Genomic DNA, 24540 nt, shown 5'->3' with positions numbered 1-24540 from the left:
ACCTGTTCTGTCCAACAACCCCCAACTGACCGAATGCAGAAATTGACCGAACGTTTCCTACACTGCCCCGGGATTCCAGAAGAGCTGGCACTAACCAGGTGTGCCCGACTAAAGGTGAGCAAGAGACAGACCCGGCTGTGCTCAGATGAGCCACCAGCAGGAACACGGGGGGCTGTGCACAGGCCACCTAAAGCTACCCAAGGTAAAACACCCCATTTTTTCCAATTTCAGGGCCTACCAAAAAGTGCCCCCGAGGAAGCCCCAGGTGATAGAAAAGGAGGCAGCTCGGGGGACGAGGCGGCTCCCCCAGCCAAGTGCCGCTCGGCAAGGTCCTGTGGGTGGGTGGGTGGGCGGGTGTGGGCGGGTGGGCGGTCACTCCCACAGTCAAAATCATGCTCTCCTAGGGGGCCTGATTTGTACTCTACTCGCTTTCCTCTCTCCCCTCTGAATCATGAACTCCATTAGTACACAGTTACCACAGCAAGGCTGCTGCTGCTTTCCACAAGCACTTTGTCCTTGTTTGTGGTGAGCAGATGGAGCTGTGGGCTCCACTTACTTGCTCCTCCTGATCAGGTACTCAGGACACTCAGCTGTGACCCCAGGGTAGTTTCCAGGCAAGCACATGGAGAAGAAAGTAGGAATAGACAAATGCTGAGAATCAAATTACTCACGAGCTTTAATTCTTGTCTCAGTATGCCACCAAAGCCAGCCTAGTTCAGGACACAATTGTTAATGAAACTAACAGATAGAACAGTATAGAGTGGATAAAAGGCAAGCACAGCCATTTGGATGGACAAAATGTACATACATTTACAAAAATGGATAAAATGTGGATAATATGCAAACAAAATCATCCAATCATAAAAATAATATAACAAATTCCAAGGCAGAACATTGGCTAAGCTGCAAACAGAGCACAGCAAAATGGGAAACACCAGGAAAAACTGAGCTGAAATCACTGGGTTGGCTGAGGGCTCTTGCATTTCCACAGCTGGCCTCCTTCATGCCATTTCCATTTATCAAAACCTCGCTGCAGTGTAAAGACAAAAAAGGGGGAAAGTCATGAATACCAATCCTCAGGCACCACAGAGGCTCCTCAGAGCAGTGGTCAGGCAATTCCATCAAAACTGCCTCCTACAACTCCCACCCTGTGTCCTCAGCACTGTGCACTTACGTTGACATGTAGGATATGTAATCACTCCATCCAGGCACTCTGCTCTAAATTTCTCAGCTCTTGAAAGTGGTTTGTGCCACCATTTGCATTCAAAGAAAATAAAATCCCCAGAGCGATAGGTGGAAGTTCTTGACTGGCGTGACTGTAGTTGAATATTGTTGCTTTCCATATGCTCCGTATTCACTGTACAGCTCCCTGAAAAAAAGGACTTTCATTATTTGCCTGTAGATCTCACACCAGACAACTGATGCTGTGAAACCACTGTTCCCTTTCCCCAGCAGTCTTTCCAGCTCAGGAATGCTGCCCAATGGCTTCTTGCTGCCCCTCCCTGCCTGTAGCTTACAACAGGCTTCTGCACTCTGGCTCCTCCCCAGGCACTTCCCCGGGAAAGGGAAAGGCTTTTTGCTCCCCTTTCAGCACTAAAAATGCAGCACCACAGCAGCTAATCTGTGGCTGAAGAGGAGATGACTTACTGCCCAGCCTGCATCGTGGGTAATCCAACACTCCCTCCACACACTGGACTCTGTAGTGGGAAGGCTCTTGCTCTTTCACATATCCTGCTTTACAGTCAAATTCAATATGATCACCCGATGTGGAATACAGCTTGGTTTCTCTGGACCATTTCAGCTCAATATTGTTTCTGTCCATATCTTCTTCTGATGCTGTACAGGCCACTTGAAAAATTGAAGAGAAGAATGTCAGCATTTCATACAGGCACACCACAGGTAACTGTTTTGCCCCTAGAGCCTACAGAAGTTCTTTGCATCAAAAAATCCTTCCAACTATTTGCTCTCATCCTCTGTTACTTGTCACAGAAAAGACATTCACAGCCAGCCTAAAAGGGAAAAAAGACCATGGTTGAGATGCCACACAGAGCTGTGGAGAAGCCTTTTCAGTCTGACAGTCACACAGGGCAAGAATGAAGCACAGCTGGGGAAGGCACCAGGCACCAATGAACTTGACCACGTGTTTTCTGAGATCCTTCCCTTCTGCTCTGTACTTCTCTAACTTTATTTTCTCATTACCATGTCACAGATGCAAGCCTGGATGTCCCCAGAACTGCCACACACTCAGATCACTCGTCCTTGTTCACAGCCTGCTGCCTGTAGCAGCATCCCCAGCTTGGGAACCCTCAGGAGCTTTGCACAGAGGTGGAGATCCCCTCACAGAGGGGGGTTCAGCCAAAGTCCTCTCCTTGCAGAGCTCCTGGCAGCAGAAAGGACTACAGGAGCTAACTTTCAGAGAAACTCTTTGGGGATAAAAGAAGGACTCGCTGCTGTTCTGCCCTGCCAGCATCACAGCCCCAGCACAAATGCTGCTGCACAAGTTCTGCCCTCAGAGTCAGAGAAAAAGAAGAGAGGAGCAGTCACACAGCCTTTGGCCACCGAGTACTTGCTTCCACGTACCTAGGCAAACAGGGGGGCTTGACCACTGCCCATCAGTACAAGTGATATACTGAGATCCTTTCAAGACATAGAAGCTTGGGCATTTGTATTCCAGAGTTGTACCTTGTTGATATTCTGGCTTGGGGAAGGAAAGAAGCTCTCCGTTTTCAATAGCTGGAGGTGGGCCACATTTCCCACCTTTTCCTGAAAGAAATTGCCCAATCAGAGACAAAAACCACAAGAGTTTAACTGCAGTGGAGGTCTGGTCACAAATGTGACCAGCTACCCCACAGAATGTTGGCACTACTCTAAGAGAACCAGAGGAAAGCAGAGAGAAAATCAAATACCTGGCAGGTGAAACAGAGCAAGAGTTTCTCATTTCTCCAGCCCTCGGGCTCACAACTGCCAGTTCACCCCATTTGACCACAGCTGAAGTGCTTGCAGCTGTCTGCAGGACTTCATCTTGTCCTGCAGAAGTGTGGCATTTGGCCCTCTTGAGTGAAGCCACCTGGGTCACTCAGCTGGTAAACTCATCTGAACAGACTCCTGGGAAAATTACTTTTTCCTGAGTGTGCCATATACATTGCAATTGTGCATGATAAGGGTACTGAAATTTGGAAAAGTAAATCCCACTGAGTCAGCCTCATTACAGAATCTCTGACAGGCGACTGTATGAAGAGACAGAGAGAGAGAGAGAGAGAGAGAGAGAGAGAGAGAAATTACCTTTGCACTTTGGTAGCTCTGTCCAGGTCCCATTCTGGCACACTACAGTGGAAGTCCCAGTCATCTTAAAACCTTGCCAGCAGTCATAGTTAGCAGTCTCCCCAGGGAGATACTTTGACTTTTTAATATTAATCCTACCACCAGCAATTTCTGGAGGAGGTTCACATGTCACATCTGAAAAGAGACACGGCTACAGTCACCTTTGCGGTTGTTGAGATGTTCATCTATACAACCAAAAGTTAAAGGAATCAATCTGGTTACAATTTCTGTACAGATTTTGTGTCTCAGGTGGGTCACACCGTGGAGAAAGCAATGAGGTGTGACAGTGGCAGCAGAAAATGATCTGGGACTCTCAGGAGATGGGCAGGGTCAATAAGAGTTTCTAGAAAAAGCCGACGTTTCTGTAGCTACACGTAATGTCACAGAAGACACAGCAGCCTTCCCGCATGCCCATGTCCCTCCCTAGGGAGCCCTGGCATTCCTGGAAACCACAGAGGTAACAGCCAAACTGACACTGTGCTGAAGTGCAGAGCTCTGGAGCACTGGCAGCGCTGGAGGAGCTTGTCAGCCTGTGCTGCTCAGGGATGGGGGAATGCAGCCAGCTCCAAGGAGCTGTGTGAAAGCCAAGTAGCACTTGTTCACCCTGCAGCCACAGATTTTGGCAGGGCACAGGAGCACAGCTCATCACCATTCCTTGTCACAGGAACAATCTTTCCAGTTCTATGGCCCTGGCAGACCTTACATGGTTTAGATCTGGGTCTCTGCTGGGACCTGCATTGGTCAGAGGGGAGCCCTCTCCCCTACTGCTGCTTCCATTCAGATACTTCCTGACAGCTTTGAGCAGAAGACAGAAGCCCTTACATGTCTTTCCACTGAAGGTTGTTGAAATGGTGGACACTGGAGCAATACTAATAACATGCAGGAGAATGACAGTACAGCACATTTTTGGCCCTGCTGCTTCAAGACGTTTTTGCTGTTGATGGAAATATTCCCAGTATTTCTAGAAGCATCGAGCTAAATTAAAGTGCTGTGCAAGCAAGCAACAGAAACTACAAAGTTGAGGTACCCAAAGAAAACAGAAGTAGAAAAGGTGAAGTCTTCAGTGTGTTTAGGTAGAGAAACAGTCCCCTCTATGCTAACAGGCAAGGTGAAAGCACAGGTTCCTACCTCTGCACACTGGTGCTTGTGACCATTCACCATTTAAACAAGTGATGAAATTTCCACCTATCATTTGAAAATTGCTTTCACATTGATAATGCACTCTGGCACTGGGCAGATACCTCTCCTGTTGAGTGCCTGCAACATGACCATTGGGGATTTCAGGTACAGGTCCACAGCTAACATCTGAAAAGAGAGAGGTGCATGTAAAGACTGCAGTACAGCAATAAAAGAACCACAGAACATTGCATTCCGGAGCTCCTGATGAGCAAAAATGGTTTGTGTAATGTAGATCATTTTCTACAGGTAGAAAAAGAAGATAATTTAGTCTCTATTCTGCAATGCTTCACCACACAATATTATTTTTGCCTGAAGTGACTAAAAAGAGAAAAGAAGTTCACAGAGATCAGCCAATTGTGCAGACTGGTGCTGTAAGGCATTGTGTACCAATGGGCTGGAGAGTGAGGAGATTTATTTACTATTTGAAGGTAACTGTCAGCAACTGACATTTTTAGTGATGTGAAAATAACATACATTACCCTACTAGTTTTCTCCTTTGCAGCCAAGATGCATTCCTCCATAACCATCTGCCTACTTGATTTCAGCAGACAGCTAAGTTTCAGCTACTAGCTTCAGCCCACAAGGAAATGATTGCTTTGCTGATCTGCACTGCTTTTTGTTTCTCCAGAGTCAGAAAAATAGGTGTTTTAGCAGCCCATTCAAAGCAAGTCACCCGTTGGCTCTATTGGCCTGACTCACCTGCATGCCTGAGTTGAAATTCTATTAATTCACATGCACTATTGAGAAGGACTACTTAGAAGTAGAACCTATACCTTCACAGAAGGGCGGTGGTGTCCAATTTCCTTCTCTGCAACGGATTTCGGGGGAACCAACAATCTGGAACCCTGCATCACACTCGTAGCGAATTGTTTCACCAGGCTCATAAGTTTCCTTGGTTCTGCCTTCAAACTGAGCATTGGCAACTTTTGGAATACTTCCACATGACATTTCTGAAAAGATAACAGAAATCTGATGCTGGTGCTAATGGGACACACATCAAAGGAGTGTACTTTTTCCACCAAACAGATGCTTTAGTGAGCTATTTCTAACATCAGCATAGTCATCTGCTGGCAGTGGATATTAGTTAACTATAATTATATAAATTACATAGAAGATAGCATAGTGAAGATTAATAAGTTATTCCCCTAAACTGGCAGAGATTTCCATCACCAAAATATTTCGTTCCTGTTTCTAAACGTGTCAGAAAATTTGACTACAGGCTTCTGTTCCTTACTATACTGAATGATTTTTATCACTGAGACTCCCAAGCAACTCTTAGTCACTACTGGACTCTCTAGAAAACAGGTCCTTGGATTATAAGGATATGCCTAGGACTCACCTGGCAGAGATATGAACTGAACAAAGATTGTAAGAATACAAAGGAATATTTAAAAACTAAGCTACATTCAGAAAGTCAGTTTTGCACCCAATCAGTATTGCTCTGAAGACATTCCACAGCAAAATAAAGCTTCAGTTTAAAAGTCTTTCCATTTTATTGCTAAATACACTTAAAAAAAAAAAGGTATTTTTTTATATTACCCAAGCATCCAGGAGCTAAAGTCCATTCTCCCATAGAACAAGTTATCTCAGTTGTTCCATTTAACATGTATCCAGAACGAGAAACATACTTAAATTTAGCACCAGTCAGATAAATTGATTTCCCTTCTATTTCAATTTTTAAGTTTGGATTTTCCAACCTGGGAGCATCAGCACATTCTACAGGCTGTGGTGGCAAACATGGTCTTTCTAAAAAATGCAGAAAGCAAAGATAAACAATAATGCAAGAAAATTAATATTGCAACTGCAACTAAGTAATAAATAATGCTGATTTACAGAATATGGGATACTATTTAAGGCTTCCAGTCAAAACTGAGACTCCATTATGCAATATATTGCACAAACAAATAAGCACACAGCTCTTGAGAGACTACCTGAAAGTTTTATATGCCATCTTAGATCAGTCTGTGTAAATAAAAAGACTGCAGTTCCTTAACTACACTTTCTTTAGCAACTTATGTTCTATTGCTTTTCTGCAGTTACCTGTTCACGATCATCTTATGTAAATAACAGCATCTTCCTGCTAATGATGAGTGCAAATGCATAACACAGTAAGTCCTAATAAAATAAATAGAAAAAAATATCCCAGTACTGACCCACACACTGAGGTGGTGATTGCCATTTCCCTTCTATGCAGGTTATTTCTTTTGCACCGATGAGCCGGAAACCACTGGCACATGAAAAAGCTATTTTACTCCCATGCCTGTAATTTCTTCCAGCTGTTGTCTGTTGAGCACCAGACACCTGAGGTGGAGGTGGGCACACACCCTCCTCAGCTAAGGACATATATTCATGTTATAATAGAACATAAGATAAAGTATAGTAGCTCATCACAGATTAAAATACAAAGAACCAAAAAAACATTGATGTTGGATAACTCTCCGGTAGCTATCTCAAGCTTTAATTAATAAAACTACCATTTTGTTCTGCTTCAGAAACACCAGAGCTGCCTTCAGATGCTCATATGCTTTCAGAGTCATAGAAAAGACTGTCACAGTTGCCCACACCAAGCTAAGCTGGAGCTTCTTGCCCCTTCACACATCTGCACACTCTGATGTGTTTGCCCTGTTCCTCTCTCTATGGTGAACTATTTTAGGAAAATTGAACCAACTTCTGGAATTCTTGTTTTGTTTTTCTTCAGACTTAGTTGATAGAGCTAAATGAGAATCACAAACGGAAGCGAAGAAATAGGCTTCAAATTTGCCACTCAAGGAATGAAAGGCTCTTCCTGCCACAGGAAAGAAAAGAGGAGGGAAGTCGGTAGATCTAGGAGGGAGATCTGAGGAGACTTGCAGAGCTTGGTTTGTTGCTTCTCTTGTTGTTCCAGAAAACTGAGAAGGTAGAGACAGTTGGTCTTGAAAGGGAATGTTCCCCAGAGGATTGTGTGCTGTGTGCTTCTCCCATTTCCACGCATCTTTTCCCATAAATCTGGTATAGTCAAAGCAGGACATGAGGCAATGATTGTTTTACAGTCCTGCTTTCTATGGGCAATATCCTGCTCTGCCATACATAAAGGCAGTCCTGCAGGCATTCAGCCTCTGGTGTGTGTTATATGAGGGCAGTCTCCTCTAGGTGTGTGCTTTTGAATTGGCCAACTCAGCATTTTTCTCATTATTTCACTAGGAAGCAGTTGGAAAAAATGGAAGAAAAGAAAAATCAGGAATTGAAAAGCTTTGAATGTTTACAGGAAGTAAAGGAACTTTGACTGGAGCTTGAGCTATGTGCTCTCTCATTTGCATCAGGGTAAAGTCCTTTTGAAGAACTGAGCTTAAATTTATCATTGCATCTTTTCTCACATCAGAAGTGACAGTGACAGCTGTTCCAATTGTCACACTAGAGATCATTGTCTGCCTCACTGAAGTAGTGCATCTCTAAACCTGGTTAACTGCTCAAATGATGGCCGTGACTACCCTTTAACATATACATAAGCATGTAAGCATTTCTATTTCAGACTATACAGAAACACTAAGAAGCTTTAATAACAATCATTTATCATTCCTACATAAAAAGAAGAAATGGTATGCAAATCTAAAAACATACCTGGACATTCAATCTCTGGTGTCCAAATTCCAGACACACAAGTTGCCTGTTTAATATTTTTGTCGGCTGATGTACATCTGTAACGTATAACTTTATAAAACCCAGTCCTCCTTCTTGACATGGAATGTCCACCATAGCTTACAAACTCAACACCCACTGGAAGTTCACACTGAGGAGATGGATCTGAAAAAAAATAAACAAAAAGAGCTAAACAAAAAATAGATTCAGTTCAGATAATATGCACTGATGAAGATATCATCAATTTCTTAATGCATGTCCATGTGAAAGTGGGTTTTTATTTACTGTAATTTGAAGTGATGCCTAAGACTCCTAGATTACAGAAACAAAGACTTTTTTTCCAGCTACCTAAAGCAGAGACTGTTCTCAGTCCCCAAGCAATTTTTTTATGTTGACAGGATCCCTTTTGCTGAGTGCAGCAAATAATAATAATAAAAAACCTCACCAATGTTTTATTCCCTAAAAGGCTGTGAAATGAGCAAAAAGAGAAGGGGACCTCATCAATGTCTACCAGGATCTACCAATATCTGAAGGATATCAGGAGGAGGGAGCCAGGCTCTTCTCAGTGGTGCCAAACAAGAGGACAAGAGGCAATGGGCAGAAACTGATGCACGGGAACTTCCACATGAATATGAGGAAAAACTTTACTTTGTGGGTGCTTGAGCAGAGATGTTGGACCAGATGGCCCACTGTGGTCCCCTCCAGCCTGACCCATTCTGGGATTCTGTGAAAAGGACTAATGCACATAAAAATGGTGAGGATGGGATAAGCCTAAACACACTGTGGCTATTAACATTAATTCCTTTTATTACTTGATTTTAATGACTATGCAAGTGTCTTTGACCTGCCCATAGTGCTTACAAAGTTGTAGGTGCAGAGTCTTTCCAGGATGAAGAACATGCTGCCATTTAAAAGAGGAGTAAATAAAACCCACTTAGTTTTGATGCATGAAACTGTAATATGTCCAGCTACATACTGATTGCTGAAATCCTTGACATTTTGAACAGAACTGTCTCACACTAACATCTGAAATATTATGAAAATAGTATGGAAAGAGATTACCAGCACAAAGAGGTAAAGGCTTCCATTCTCCATTAAGACATTTTATTTTCATTTGCTTAGAATTGCCAGAGCCTGGTTTACATCCACAAGTTACTTGATCACCATGTGAAAACTGGGTCTGGTCTGCCTGATATAGAGCAACATTCGGAATAGAAGAAGGTGATTCACAGGGCATTTTGTCTTCTGTTGAAAAGAGCAGAAGTATTCCACAATAATATTGGAGTTACATATGAATAGCTGAAAGAACTTAAAAATAACTATATTTGCATTTGGTGAGCCAAGCCTACTCCCATTAATTGCAACAACTAAACTTGAACACAACTGGAGTATGTGTACATCTTTTAGTCAGTTTACTAAATCCCTCTCTGTCTTTTCCCCTCCTTTTCCAACACTGTAGCATGACCCACAAGTAGTTTCAGCTAACATTACTTGGCCAAACTGTTGATACATAAACCCTAAAGTGTAAGGAAACCTTCAATTAATCCAAGTCACCTGAATCCTTGATTCTCATCAGTCAAAATTATAATTGATTATGCATCTACACATTTGTAATGTACACTTTCAGTCAGAATTAGTACAAGAACTGAAATCCATTGTAGTGTCCCTTAGAGCACTGCAGTGCTGTCACCTCTGTATGAGAACAGCAGTTCCTGCTTTGTGCTGTCATTGTTGCAGTGGTAGTGACAGGAAAAGGTAATGGCTTTTCCTGACTCTTCATTCACAACATCATTTTGAACATAACATATCTGCAAATATGTAATGTTAATTGTGACAATATCTGCGACGTATTAGCTTACAGTGAATTACAGACTTCTCATAAGTAGTGTTAAGTAGATTACCAATGCAAGAGGGAGGAGGTGACCACTTTCCATCAACACATTCTATTTCCTTTGATCCAACCAATTTAAAGTCCATGTTACACTCATAGTGCTTTCTGTCCCCATGTTGATACTCTTCCTCAGAGCCACCAGCAATACTTCCATTGGTAATTTCAGGGGGAGGTCCACAGCCTCTGGCCTTCTCTGAAATCAAGAGATCAAATCTATGCTCTGAACTCAGTACTTCAAGCACAGTAAAGTACAACATAAAACACATTGAATTTGTTGTCTAAAGTTAAGAAAAATCAGTGGAACAGGTTAAATGGATCATTGATTTATGCCTTTGAATATCTGGATTCATGGTGGGCTGGAGATCACAGATATGTGTGATCCTGGCTCATTCATGTCTCTTACTTCCATGCACTGTCAATGCCTGCTATGATAAAAGAAGTGCTTGATAAAACCAGCCCAGGTTTAAGAGAAAAAATGTGTTACAAGGATGGCAACTTCAGTATTCTTAAAAAAAAATAAAAATTGACAGTTCTGCAAGTAATAACAACCTATGTTCTAAAAATCACATAGCAAGTGATACATATATGGCATATTAAAGGATTTCACTTTGATGGAGTGAATGGAACTCCTATTAAGGGAATTGACTGAGTGGAAAGAAAGGGAAGTCAGAAATATGAGGTCCCTTCACCCTCTCAAGCTTCATGAAAGCCCATGTGCCTCATGAAAGGGCGTAGCACCAGCACAAGAAACTCTTTTCAGATGCCAGTAAGTTGTACTCCTCCTTAAAAAGGATAAGTACAGAGGTATATATTTTTCCTCTGGCATGAATTTATTCATCCCACTAGATGAAGCTAAGGAATTTCACAGGAAAATCCTTCACTGGGTTTCTTTTGCTTGGGTCCAGGTCTATGTCACCTCCAGCCCAGCTTTTTTTTCCTCAATATCATGTGATTAGAAAAAAGAACATAGGATACAATATCTGAAGGGTATCAACATTAGGCAGTGGCAAAACTTAGGACATTTAGGATATAGTAAGAGAGGACATTACTCAAATGAATCACTCCTGGCTGCCATATTGCACATTATTTATCCATTTCTGTATAATAACTAATTTTTCAAACATTACAGTCAATAACCTGATTACTATTTTGTGCAAGCCATTTGCCAACTGGCTTTCAGTTACTGCAGAACTTCATAACTTCATATTGCATAACCAAAGCTCGCAGAAATTCCAACACTGTAAGCTCAACTGTTGAGAATCTTTCACACAAAATAGGAAAACGCCACGAAATGATCCCAAGAGGCCTAGTTCTTGGTCTTTTAGAGATGAAGGCGGGATGGCTGTCCTTTGGAGCAAGACTGGCTTATAGAAGGTGTCTGCAGAAGTGTTTAGGACCAAGGCATCCTCATTCCTTGGGGGGTTGGTACCTTGCGGTGCCTCTGTGGGGGGACCTGGGGCTGCTTGGGGGGGTGGGGGAGGGGAAAGCCAGACTGGATTTTATCCAGAGTACGGAATGGAGGAAAACCCGGACTTGATTTTTCTGGAGTACGGAATGGGGGAAAACACAGACTGGATTTCAAAAAAAAAAAAAAAAAAAAAGAAGGTTTGGACTTGATGATCTCAGAGCTCCTTTTCAACCCGGCTGATTCTATGATTCTATTTCCTACTACAATAAAGTTAACAGAATGATATGGTTTGAAGCTGGCTCCCTGCCAAGTCTCCAAACCTTACCACAAGAAGTCCTCCCCCCACCACCACCCAAACCTCAGGGAGAAGAGGGAAAAAAAACAACCAAGAAAAACCAAAACGAGAGAGAGACAGCTAAAGCAATATATATCAATATATTTACACTTATGTTACAGTTATATACAACTGAAATATATATACATATATATATATAATTATATATAGAATTACATACAATTTCACAAGGAAATGGGAAAGGGAAACCCGCACCTCCCAGCCACCAGAAGGAAAGAGAGCGAAGGCCTTTCCTCCTTTCTTCTTATAATCCGGGTTTATGTAAAAATCATAGGGAATACTGGGTAAATCTGGGCACTTCCTTGGTTACAAACGGGTCACCAAGGAAGGCCTAGACCAAACTACCACACAGAAGAATTACCTTTACACTCTGGTGGTGATGGAAACCATCCGAAGGAGTAGCACTGAACAGAGGCAGGTCCCACTCTTACAAACTTGTTTGCACAGGTAAATTTCACAACATCTCCATTGGGGTATTTACCCTTCTTGGGATAAAAATCTCCATTGGGCAATGTCAGCATTGCACATTCTATTACTACAAAGACAAAATATTTTAATATATAATGTACACCCTACAGAAAGTACATGAAATGCTACTGATTAGAACAAAACCAAAGAAAGTCTTAAAGAAAAAAGGTTCACAGAGTGCATACAGAGTTATGCTAATTAACAAACACAAAAATATTCACCGAGACATTCGGGTGCTGGACTCCATTCACCATTTATGCCACACCTTGTGGTATCAGTTGGCATATTATTTGCAGTTTTATATCCTTCCAAACATGAATACTCAATTCTATCTTCAGGCATGAACACAGTTTTATTTGTGTGGTGAATCAAAATGTCCTCTGGTGCTTTACATAATTCTGTAGAGTAAAACAAAGGGCATTTTGTTATCCAGAAACATTGCTCTTTGGAAGCATCATCCCTGTTGGTATATTTGAAACATTACTAATTGTGCATTGCCAGAATATTCATGTAGAATATGCAGTATGTTCACATACATCTATTGCATTAATCTTTAGAAATATGTGTCTAGAAGTAATATTTAGCATAAATACTTCTTGCTTAGGTTCAATCATTTCCTTCTGCTACATATTATTATTATTTTTGGTGTCACAGCAAATGGTTTGTACTCCTGTTCCTTGTGATCATTTGTGAGGGGTCAGAAAAGAAGCCACAAAGTCCTAGGTAAAGACAGTGTGAAATAAAAGGAGAAGATAAAATGGCAGCTAAAGTTGGTCAATATTATGAGCCTCAGCATCCCGACAATGGAATATTAAGTCTTTTACTATACCACACCGGTGTTCAGGGGAGGAAAGTAGTTCCAAATAAAGAATCCTATTTGTCTCTAGTTTGGTTCACATTTAAAGAAAGTTCTTGGCTGAATGCCTTGCTTCACAGGCATTTCTTCATAAATTGGGAGTAAATTTGGGCAAAGGTACTTTTTATCAGGCAAGAATCACTGAACAGTCAGTGATTACCATTTACTTAATGCTAAAGAGATCCAAAAAGATAGGTCACCAAGAAGACACTAGATTTTCCCCACCTTACTCAATACCTTTATGTTTTCTCTCTGTATATCCTAGAACCTGAGAATGATTAACCTCTGAAGGATCAGAGATTGGAGTCTCTGCCCAGTAAGAAAACTCCACCAATCTGGATGGCAAAACTCTGAGTCCACAGGACACCATTTCTATGATGGTGACAATGGTAGGGAGCTCTGACACATTTAGGTACTCACTGATGCATTTTGGAGGTGGAGTCCAGCCATTAACTTGGCACTGTGTCTCTCCTTCATCTTGTCCTTCTGCAGTTACAAAGCCAGTATTACATCTATACGGGGCCACTTCCCTTAAACGGAACTCTTTTCTTGACAAGGTGAAATAACCATTCTCAACATGGTTTGGCTGGCATTTTACTGAAAGAGATAGACAAAATTTCTTGCAAGTGAAATACTGCTAAACTGCATGCTTATAAATCACAGAGGAAGGAAGACAAAAGCAGCAGCATTCTAGGACTTAGACCATTTAATTTTAAGAGCACATGAAGTTTTGCTTCTGCACTGAGCTCTCTTCTTGGGGGACACAAACAGGGATAGACAGGGGTTTGATTTGCAGCAATCCTGCAAGCTTCCCAAACTGTATGTCCACGTCTGGTCTTCACTAGAAATGAAACTCCTGTTGGGCCTGCACAGCACTGTGCATGCACAGAGAGCACCTCCTGTCCATACTGCAAGGCAGGGGCACAGCACTGCAGTGTGCAGGTGTCACCTCAGTCCTGCCACAGAGAAGTCATTCAGAGTGCACAGACTGCAGGACCAAAGCAAATCTCTACCAAAGGCCCCCTTCTTGCACAATAAAACACTAGTGCAGACAGACCCAATGTTGTAACCGGTTTCCTGTCACTTGGAATACATTCTTTAAGCCATTTAATATTACCTAAACATTAATGTTTAATATATTGTTTAATACCTTGTTAATTTAATCTATTGTTTATATAGAATGTTTGATCCATTGTTAATATATAATGTTTAATACATTTTTTCAATGGATGGAAATCAGTTGCCTTGGTTGGCTGTTTTGGTCTTGTATTCTGAAAGAAAACATGCACAGAGTATTAAATTCTTTACTACTTAATCATTCTGTCAAGGAGAGTCTTCATTTGAAGAAATTAACACTACAACAAACAGAAATATTTTCATACTAGAGAGCCAAGTAAACAAAGATATAAAAACCCCCAAAATCCAAAGCACTTTGAAGAACACTAGAGGATGTAATTATCGTTGGGAGCAGGGTTAATGATACTGTAGTGCAACACCTTCAAAAGTTTAAATTTCACAGTGATGCCCAGAATTGCCTAACACTAGGAATCAGAAAATTTCATTTTTCTTGCTCATTGCTAGGTCAAAATCTCAGTGGGGGCAATCCAAAACATTAGATGGTAAGAGTCTCTATCAGTGTGGAATTGTTTCCTAAAAAACTGCTCTTACAGTCCAAGAAAAGTTATATTGAATTAATTCTTTGTCCATAGGAAATAATTGTCTAAATATTTAAAGTTCCTGTGAGATATTAGAGCAATTTCAGTCTTGGTGCCAGTCAGGAACAGAAGCTGGAAATGAACTGGAGAGGTAACCTCCCTATTCCTCCCACCTGCCAGTATGATGCCAACGGGAAAGGAAGCAAGAGTAAAGGATCAGGTGGCACAGCAAGAGGCTGAAAGGAGTCTGTGCAAGGGAAATGATTGCTATTTACGACTGCACAGCTATGTTAGAACAAGATTTCTCTAGGGAAGACAAAAGGATTATGACTCCCATCCCAGAGCTCACATCCTATATCTGGAGGAGCGACATGTGGCTGTTTTACAGGGGTACACTCCGGGTGTCTTATAGTGACCGACCTCAGCAGCACAGGGACACGAGAGCTGTGGAGGACAGGTGAGACAATCACAGCACTGCCTTTCCATTGTACAGCACCTTGACTTAGAGTTACTAAGTCCTAGTGATGGGTCACGTGATGATATATTTACTGGTTTTAGACAGAAACCTCAACAAAATACAAGCACACTCACTTTCAGGGATACATCTGGGATGAGGGGACCAGCCATTCCTTGTGCATGTGACTTCTTTATGCTCAGCATGGTAATCATTCTTGCAGTCATATGTAGCTGTTTCACCTTCTTTGTAAAAATCCATCTGGTGTCTTGGGAAATAACCATTTATCAGCTGCCTGGTATAACATTTTTCTAAAGAAGAAGGAAGTACATTTAACGACAGTAATCTGTACAGCAAGAACTGAGGTAAAATAATTCTTAGGAAGACAGTTAATAAAAAACAGGCCTCCAAACACATTTCTGTAGCCTTCCTCCCCAAAAAGACATTTGTGTGCAAACCTGAAGGAAAGCTTGCTTTAATTCACTGCCCTGAGATTAATGAATCACATGAACAGAAGTGGGAGTCACTACATAAAGCAAAAAGAGCTGGTCTAGTAACCACAATCTCTTACCTAATGTTAATGTGCACCAGCTCTAGTTTGGTCTGCTTTGTCTCTAAACTGTTGCTGTCTGCACAGAGTGAATTTCAGCATTTGCCTCCTGGAGATTTTAGCATCTCTGTGGAAGTGTATCAGCCTCTCAAAGCAGGTCTAGAGATTTTAGCAACAGCTTGGCACACTGGCTCAATGGCCTCCTGCACCCCAAGAGCCCAGACATGGGCTGAAGGAATGTTATAGTGTGTTATCTGAGTAACTGGTCCTTTCCTCCAGGCAGGGCTCCATTCCTTTCCTGCACTGAGCACCACTCCACTGAGGGCATCAAGGAAAGATCAACCTTTTGTAATCCACTTTCCAGTCCTACCAGTAGGCAGGAACTTTGCTGTGACTGAAGATGTCTGAGAGGAGATCTCACCTTGCTGCTTTAAATGTAAGTCTAATTCATTTTAAATCTAAGGAGTATATCTGGTTCTTTTGCTGATACCATGATCACTTGCAGCTTATTCCAAGAGTGTGACATCTTTTCAGCTCCAAAAGCTTTCCAAAGGGACCAGGCAATGGTTCTCAGAGAGGAACCTCTAAACAAAGTGCCCAAGCCATGGAAGGGAGAATATATTGACAAAGAGTAGAAACTCTCTGTTTGCATGTGCAGCTGTGTGTCCAGAGGAAAGTATGTGCTTGCATGTTACCCAGAAGCCAGATAAGATTTCCCATATATTTCTTAATCTCATGAATAGTTTCAAGAATAAAAAATCTCCCAAATCCAAAAGCATCATTTTAACCTTACTCATTTCAGAGTGTCCCCAGCTGACACTTTGAGCTCTGCAGAGAGGATGACAGTCTGGGTGCAGTTCCAGGGGTCAGCTAAAGCAGTCCGACTCTAAGAAACTGTTTTGTCTTGTGTTCCATCAGAACAATTTCTGCTGCACAGACCTCTGATAATAACAGAATTGAGCATATGTTGGAAATGCACTTACTCAGGCATTTTGGCACTGGAGACCAGCCCGTTTCGGAACAAAAACTTCGAACCCAGGTATTTCCAGTGGGGGTTGAATAATCTTGGAAACAGTAGTAGTCAACACTCTGCCCAAATCTCATGGGAAAGTAATAGTATCTGTGTTTCTCATATGCATTATTTAACCCGCCGTTTTCTATGACTGGGTAGTCACATGGCTTCGCTTGAAATAGAATTGAAGAGCAACAATGTCAACACATGCATGATAAAAAGCTCAGCACACAATTAATTCAGATTCAGCCTCATCATCTGGGTGTTTTCAGAAACGGACAGAACCAGGACTGCCCACCCTGGCACACCCCTCAGCAGCACTCTGCTGCTGGTGTCTTTGGCAGGGCTTCTAGCTCTGTCATTTCCCCCAATTCCATTGCAACCAACAGAAATCCAGGAAATATTCTCAGTGGACTCCAAAGGCTGATGCATGAGACTAAACGTAAATATTTATTCTACAGTGAGATGACATTGTCCTTGTAGAGGGTCTGGACTAAATTTACTATGCTGACCATGATGGGAGCCCTGACATGTGGCTCAGATATAGAAACTGACCTGTACAATCTTAAAATTGAGATGACTCCTGTTACCACTTCCGTTTGTAACTTTTGGGACCCTGCACCAAAAGCTCTTCCTTACTCTTCTCATTTTTATATTTAAAATTGTAATTTTGTTTTCTTGGTTCCTTAAAAGAACTGACCTTTTTCAGGGAGAAGTCAAGGATTGAAGGAGGAGATTCCCAGATGATTTCATTCTAGTTTACCTAGGTTCTTCCTGAAATGCTCTGATCCAGAGCCTACCTGCAGAGGCAGGGCAGACCACCCACTGAACAGACCATTCAATAATGAATGAAGTGCTCTCAGAATGATACCTGAATTTTGGAACTCATACTAATATAGAGAAAACATTAATACAGATATTAACAGAGCACTTGTCAGAAACAGCTCAAATCATCTTATCCAGATGTTCATTTACAAGACTGATTCCATCAGGGTTTCTCTCACAATCTAAGTTTTTCTTTTATTTTCAATGACCAAAGATCAAAGAGTGCTAGATTATGAAACTAATTGCTAATTTATATATTAGTTTTTTTATGCTGTGCCTACTGGACAAAACTATCATTGTAGTTATGGGAAGTTTAAGCCAATAAAGAACTCATCAACCATCAAGAATACCTTGTTTTGTTATCTGACAGGTTATAACAGATAGAAATACATGCGACTATTCATAAAGCCAATTTACAACTCCAAGTAAAAGTCTAAAGCTCTGACAGCTAAGAGGAAAGACATAGTTTGTACTTAAACTCTCATGATGTCCTCTTCTCTTGACTAAGATGCTCCTTGGGTGGGGCACAAGCACTATAGCACATTTTAACAAATTCACAAATACAGTAATAGATAATATCTGTGTTAATAAACATTATGTAAATATTGACTAAACCACTGTTTCATAGGTGATTTTTCTAAACGATCACATTAAGCTTTACATCACAAAGAAAAAAAATGAGTTACTCCAATGCCTACTGATCCTTGAGTTTTGCTCTTGACCTCTTTTTCTCTCAGATGCTTCTAACAACTCTACATTTTGTGTCTTCATCCATGAGAGTTACTTACAGACACAAGCTGGCTCAGGCACCCAGCCATTCCCGGTACATTTAGCTGTGTTTCCGCCAGTCAATGCTTTAAAATGATATCCAAGATCACACTGTATCGTGATTGTATCACCCGCTTTGTAGCTGCCTTTGTCAGGTCTAAAGTTCCCATGGCGAACTACTGGAGCAGAGCATACAATTTCTAAATAAAAAGAGAAAAAAAAAGAAGAATATGTTTAAATTTACTGCTTAAGTTGTTAAAAAGACGTTTCTTAGGGCAAAGAAAAGATTACGTTCCTCTCCCACTCTTATAGTTCTGTAAGAGAAGAACGACAGCTGTTACTGATGTCATATTAAGTAGAAGCTTAAAACTAAATTGCAAAGTGAATGGAACTGAAGGAAGAACCGGAGGAAATCAATCTGAATCTGACTAATTTTTTCCAAGAGGTCTTTCTGCAGCTGGGTTATGCTGGGCTCATTTATGGACGCTGTCCCAAAGTAGGGCAGTGTCACTAGTAGGTCCTAAAGGGAGAAATATCTACACTCAACTAGGAACTGATCATTCAAAGGCTGTGTGATTAAGATTAGGGACTTACACTGACACTGGAAGTATTTTGACAACTGAAAAAGGTCAAGAATCTTATTCTAAAAAACTCATGGTATCCTTAGGCTCAGAGAAGCCAGGCAAATGTATTCTTTATAAAACAGAATCTGTCCTTTAGATTTCTTGTATTCTACTTCCAATTCAGAAAAAACCACCAGCACTCTCAGGGCTGGGAGGGAATGACTACAGGTTGGTCCTGCTGTGAAGGTGGGTGAATCAGTTGCATGCATGTACTGCTGAATCATCTAGGTTCAGTGATAAGTCAAGTAGGATCCAGAACCACTGTTTGAATATGCCCCAAGTATCAGAGCCCAATATATTGGTGTCTAGAAGAATGTTTGTTTGGCACTCCTCAAAAGCAGTATGTTGCTCAAATGTAGGCGGTGCATATTAATTAGTACCATTACTAATCTTGAAGCAGAAAGATCAAGAACTGAGTAGGCCCCAAGACTGACAAGTCTTTATTTCTAAAGGAGTCTTTCTGGAAGAGGTCCCAGGAAGGTAGGTGGTAAATAAGATCCTACAATGTTGCCCTGCTGCCAACATTTTTTTCCAGTGTCAAGAGTTCGGCAATTTCTTGAAGACAACTCAAGGCACTAATAATTTCCCCAAAATTTACATCAAACTGCTTCAGCTGGGATATAACATGCATATTTCTGTTTGCTAGATTTAGAGATTTAAATATAGTCTGTAAATGCTGTAATTGAATTAAACTAAAGTAAAATCCATGACCCAGAGGGCTGATGTCAAACAGGACTAGCCTCAAAAATTACAGATTTGTCATATAAACTGCCCAGAAGGCATTTGAGAGTTAAAAAGCAATAGAGAGCTTTAGCATTGTAAATATATTAATTTGTAGAGATTCTCAGACAATTGTGAAGTTTGGACGGTGCGGATAATGTGGCTGTTCAATTACAGCTCTGATGACATTAAACATATCGCTGTCTTCATCCTAGACTAAGGGTCATCAACAAGGGCAGGATTCATGCATCCCATGGGCCTTTGGTCTCTGTTTATACATCACTTTATGTCCATGGTTCTTAGGGCAGTTTGAATTTCTCTGGTACTAATACTTTTTCTCCTGCTTGCTTAAATATTCTTTTTTGTGTCTGATTTTTTCTATTCCTTTGATAAAACATTCTCACTGTGTTTTGTAGAAGGTATTCAGCTTTATCCTTCCTATCTGTCCAAATTAGGATTTTTTTCTAACTCAAGAAATCTTTTTCATATGCTCTTCCCACTAATTCAGAATTATATAAAAATACAATATAATAACAACTATAAAGCAGCTACCAATGCTGCATGAAGTATTTTAGCATCAATCTTGATTATGCAGAATACTGGAGCAATTGTTGCTTTGTGGACCTCTCAATCTACACTCAAGTAAAAAAAAAACCCTGAATTAACTGCTTTTGCTACTGCTCTCCATGGAAAACTCTTATCCAGTTGCTTGGTCCCTTTAGTACTTAATCCTTCCAGATCTTCAAGGATATTGGTTAGATGTGGATGGATTTATTTTGTTACGAATAAACTTATTAATCTCTGAAATTACTTCCAAACCCAACAAATGTGTAAAACCACTTTAGGCCAGACTAACCAGTGCAATAGGGAGGTGGATTCCATCCTGTTTCAGTGCATAGTGCATCTGATCTGTCACCAAAGCTGTATCCATCGTTACAGGCAAACCGCAGTATTTCCGATTCCTTGTAAGACTGCTTTGGAGAACGTACATATCCATTCGGAATTTCTGGCACATCACAGCTAATATCTGAAACAGAGAAAGACAAAAAGCCATGTATTCTGGTTTATTTTTACTTGCTAAGCATAAAATCCTATTTTAATAAAAGTTAGTTTTTGTTTTGTTTTGTTTTGTTTTTTTTTAGATTTGAATTCACAAAAACTTTTGCATTTGGAAACTGTTTGAAACGTATTTGAGAGCTTTTCAGTGACCTGATTGTGGATTCCAGGTAGAAAGTAGCACAGCATCAGTTGCAAATTGATTCATGAGACAGATTGCATGGTTTTGCTTTGGATTTTAATGGATCCCAGAATCAATATATAATGCAGAATATATTCCAAAATCAGAAACTAGGTTAGCTGAAATTTAGCATTTTCCTTTTTCAGACAATTTGATTTTTTTTGTAGTTTCCAGAAAACCTAGTGCACTCCCATAGCCAGTAGATTATTAGTTAAATCATTACATCAAAAGGAAAAAAGAATGAAAGTATCTGGAAAACTGAGACTAGAATGCTTAACTATCTATGAAAGAACATCAGCAATGCCAGCTCCTTGCCAAACCCAATGAAACCACCAAGATCTTGCAGTTTCCTAAAACTGAGTTCAGAAAACCAGAAAATATTCAAGGCTTTGCTTCCTCGGTCACAGAGCAGAACACCCAAGAGTTCTCTTGGATTCCTTTGCTGAATTTACTTTGTATTTAGGATGCAATATAGCTCATTGGAACTGTCATTGTTTAATGAAATTCACTAGATTCTGCAAATGTTACAAGCACATATGTTTCATTCCACTTTTGAGGTGGGATTATGCTATAAATGATAACAAATGGGGATTTCAAAGCAGCAAAATGCAGCTCTGAAATTGTGAACAAACCATACATGTATCTGCCATGCTGATAGACATACTCTGCTCTTCTAAACACATGCTTTCTGATCAGATAACATATAAATAATATAAGAAGCTTGATAGTCTGAGTATTTAAGTGTTTGTTACCATAACCTTCCTGGGTTTCATTCTTACATACTGATAATCCAATCCCATACAATCTCTGTTCTCAAACTGGAAGGAGTAACTCCATCCACCTGTACAAGCTGCAGGAAGGGCAGCGTGGGGTCCACTGGTTGAAAAGTAGTTTTGCAGAAAAAAAAAGATCCTGATGGACACGTTGAAGAGTGGCCAGAAATGTGCCTTTGCAGCAAACAAGGAAAACAGCATCCTGGGCTCCACTGGGGAGAGTGCTGCCAGCAGATCAAAAGACGTGATGCTTTCCCTCTACATCTCCCCAGGTCCAAACTCCTCAACAGAGGAAAGATATGGACATATTGGAACAAATCCAGTGAAGATAATCAAGGAATTGGAAAAATTGACAGATTAAAAGAGATTTAAGAGAGTCTAGAAAAAAGAAGGCTTGGGGTAGGCGAGGAAGGGTCTTTTTTATATGTGTAAATTCCTGACTTCTGTGGGGCAGGCAGAAGTAAAGATGATGGAGCCAGACCTCTCTCACTGGCAGCCAGCCATACTAGGAGAAGGGGCAATGAATTGAAATATGGGCATGAATTGAAATACAGGAAATACCACTTAAATATTTTTACTAAAGTGTGTTCAAACATTGTAATGGGTTACCCAGAGAGGCTGTGGAGTCTCCGTTGCTGGAGATATTCAAAAGCTGACTGAACATACTCTTGAGCAACTCGCCCTAGCTAATTGCTCTTCAGAGGTCCCTTCCAGCCTTGCCTCTTCTGTGATTCTGTGGTTCTGTAAAAACTAAACATGAACCTTCTAACTTGTAAAAACACCTTAGCGTGAAGAAAGAAAAAAACCATCAGGACTTTTTTTGTATTCTATATACCCTAAGATTAAAAATCCTACTTGTTTATTTTTGGTTCACATAGATTAAAAATCATTTCTAGTTACTTTGGTTAAATTAACACTGAAGTGATTGAATTTCTGGTAGACATATCAAAGTTATTTTCAAAGAATTTGACTGCAGTCTGGCAAAACATTCAGCTTGTAGTGAAAATGTGGAACAAACAGATGGTCTATTATGATTATATTAGCATCCAATATTATCACATTTCTCTTTCTTATCCTACTTCTTCATATATGCAATGGAGATTGTTTACAGACGAACTATGTTTAATTGCTGTGAAATAAAGTAAAAGCTTTGTAGCTTCCCATGTGGCAACCAGTCCTTAGGAGTCTGTGAGAATAAAGCTTCTTAATTACACATGGTAAGTAGTGTCCTTTTTACCTCGGCACTGAGGCACATCGTTACTCCATCTTCCATTAGACGAGCAAATTATTTCTTTAGCTCCAACAAGCTTATATTTTGCATTACATTCAAAATTTACAACTTGGCCAAAGGCATATTCTTGGTCTAGCTCAAATGCACCAGTCATAATTATTCTTCCATTTTCTGGTGCCTGTACAGGTAAACACTTTACCACTGGAATAATAAAACAAAACAAAAGGAAAGGAAAAAAATAAGTAATTTTGAGATCTAGTCTGTAAAATAAATTGACACACAAAAAAGTGAAAATACAGAAAACTCACTGTAATTCCCTTACACATTGAAAAAATATACTCTTATGTATTCAGATACCATTTTCAGCAGATATAATACAACCCCCTAAGGAAAAAGACAGACTGACACAGGAAGAAGCTTATAGAACAGCTCTCATCATCCTCTTGTCTACCCTTGAAGGCTAAAGACAGAGAACCCACTAAACTACATGGCCTCCTGGGGTCTCACAGCCAATCTAAATTATACTATAAGCCTGTGCGTTCTATGGATGGTGAGATGAGCCTTGTCTGTCACACGGGGCCATTAAAATTTGTCAGAATTGGTTGACTCAGTTTAGAGCTGTGCCAAACTGAATTTGCTATAGACAAATATCTGGAAGAGTGCTGTGTTACAGGCTGACTAGAACAGTTCAGCTATTAACTAAAATCCTAGCTAAGGTTATCAGAGAAATTATATTACTAAAGTAAACAAACACAGTGTCAGCCACTAATTTAGACCTCTAGCATCTCCCAATTTTGTACCTGCAGAAAAAAGGAAGAGTTAACATATGTCATCAAATATCTTGTATTGAGGGGGAAAATTACTATCAAAACTCAATCTTAAACGTTCACATAGACATCCCTGAGCAGGTAAAAAAGTGGCTTGTGTTTTGTCTACCAAAGCTCCCACTTCTCTCTGACAGCATTCACCATCTTGTAAGTCATCTGCCTCTTTTGTGAGTCCATATTCTGTCTTCTAGGTTCCTCACATTTAGGACATTATACAAATAATTTCTTTCATAGGCAATTGTATTTCAATGAAAAGTCAACCATGAAAGAAATACCTATCTTAGGAGGACTTTAAAATTGCAGTATCTTGGTGACACATGACAAAAAAAGCTGGAAACCGTTGCTCTATACTGTGCAGACAGACCTGTATGCCTAATCTTGAGGATGCTCAAAATCCATTAAACTAAATGGGACTTATCTAAATCCAAGGAAATGTCAGAACACAGACAACAAACTCTAGATAAGAGAAAGATATCTACCTTCTTTTGTGATTCTTTACTTAGAGACCTTTTCCTGACTTCAGAGAAAATGTCATTGCTTAAATATATTACATATATTTATGTAATTTATATTACATATATTACATATATCACATATATTAAAAATAGACCAATTAAAAATTATATCATCAAAGATCAGGGAAGCATCATCTGAGCCATCCAGTCTTTTAAGGCTTGATGTTTGAGTCTCCCTTGCTCTCACTCTGACTGAACATCTTTCACAGTATGCTAATAACAGAGAGAAGACCTTGTAACAAAATCTGAGTGGTTAG

At 40.4% G+C, this 24540-nt stretch overlaps 1 protein-coding gene across 1 annotated transcript in view; it reads right to left on the bottom strand.

The window, feature by feature from the left end:
• LOC135418578 (uncharacterized) overlaps positions 1–24540 on the bottom strand; it is a 114256-nt gene that overhangs the window by 81821 nt on the left and 7895 nt on the right. The window contains exons 5-23 of the mRNA XM_064664017.1: positions 22948–23142; positions 20557–20727; positions 18378–18557; positions 16736–16936; positions 15340–15513; positions 13514–13690; positions 12459–12635; positions 12131–12304; positions 10017–10199; positions 9178–9360; positions 8098–8280; positions 6654–6833; positions 6040–6246; positions 5274–5450; positions 4450–4626; positions 3283–3456; positions 2581–2763; positions 1648–1848; positions 1175–1369 (exon numbers count right to left, since the gene is read on the bottom strand). Of these exons, the coding sequence (XP_064520087.1) occupies positions 1175–1369; positions 1648–1848; positions 2581–2763; positions 3283–3456; positions 4450–4626; positions 5274–5450; positions 6040–6246; positions 6654–6833; positions 8098–8280; positions 9178–9360; positions 10017–10199; positions 12131–12304; positions 12459–12635; positions 13514–13690; positions 15340–15513; positions 16736–16936; positions 18378–18557; positions 20557–20727; positions 22948–23142 (3492 nt within the window). The remainder of the gene's footprint in view (positions 1–1174; positions 1370–1647; positions 1849–2580; positions 2764–3282; positions 3457–4449; positions 4627–5273; positions 5451–6039; positions 6247–6653; positions 6834–8097; positions 8281–9177; positions 9361–10016; positions 10200–12130; positions 12305–12458; positions 12636–13513; positions 13691–15339; positions 15514–16735; positions 16937–18377; positions 18558–20556; positions 20728–22947; positions 23143–24540) is intronic.

The sequence above is a fragment of the Pseudopipra pipra genome, chromosome 9, assembly GCF_036250125.1.
Source record: "Pseudopipra pipra isolate bDixPip1 chromosome 9, bDixPip1.hap1, whole genome shotgun sequence".
Lineage (NCBI taxonomy): Eukaryota > Metazoa > Chordata > Aves > Passeriformes > Pipridae > Pseudopipra > Pseudopipra pipra.
This window is presented reverse-complemented; position numbering and strand designations above follow the sequence as displayed.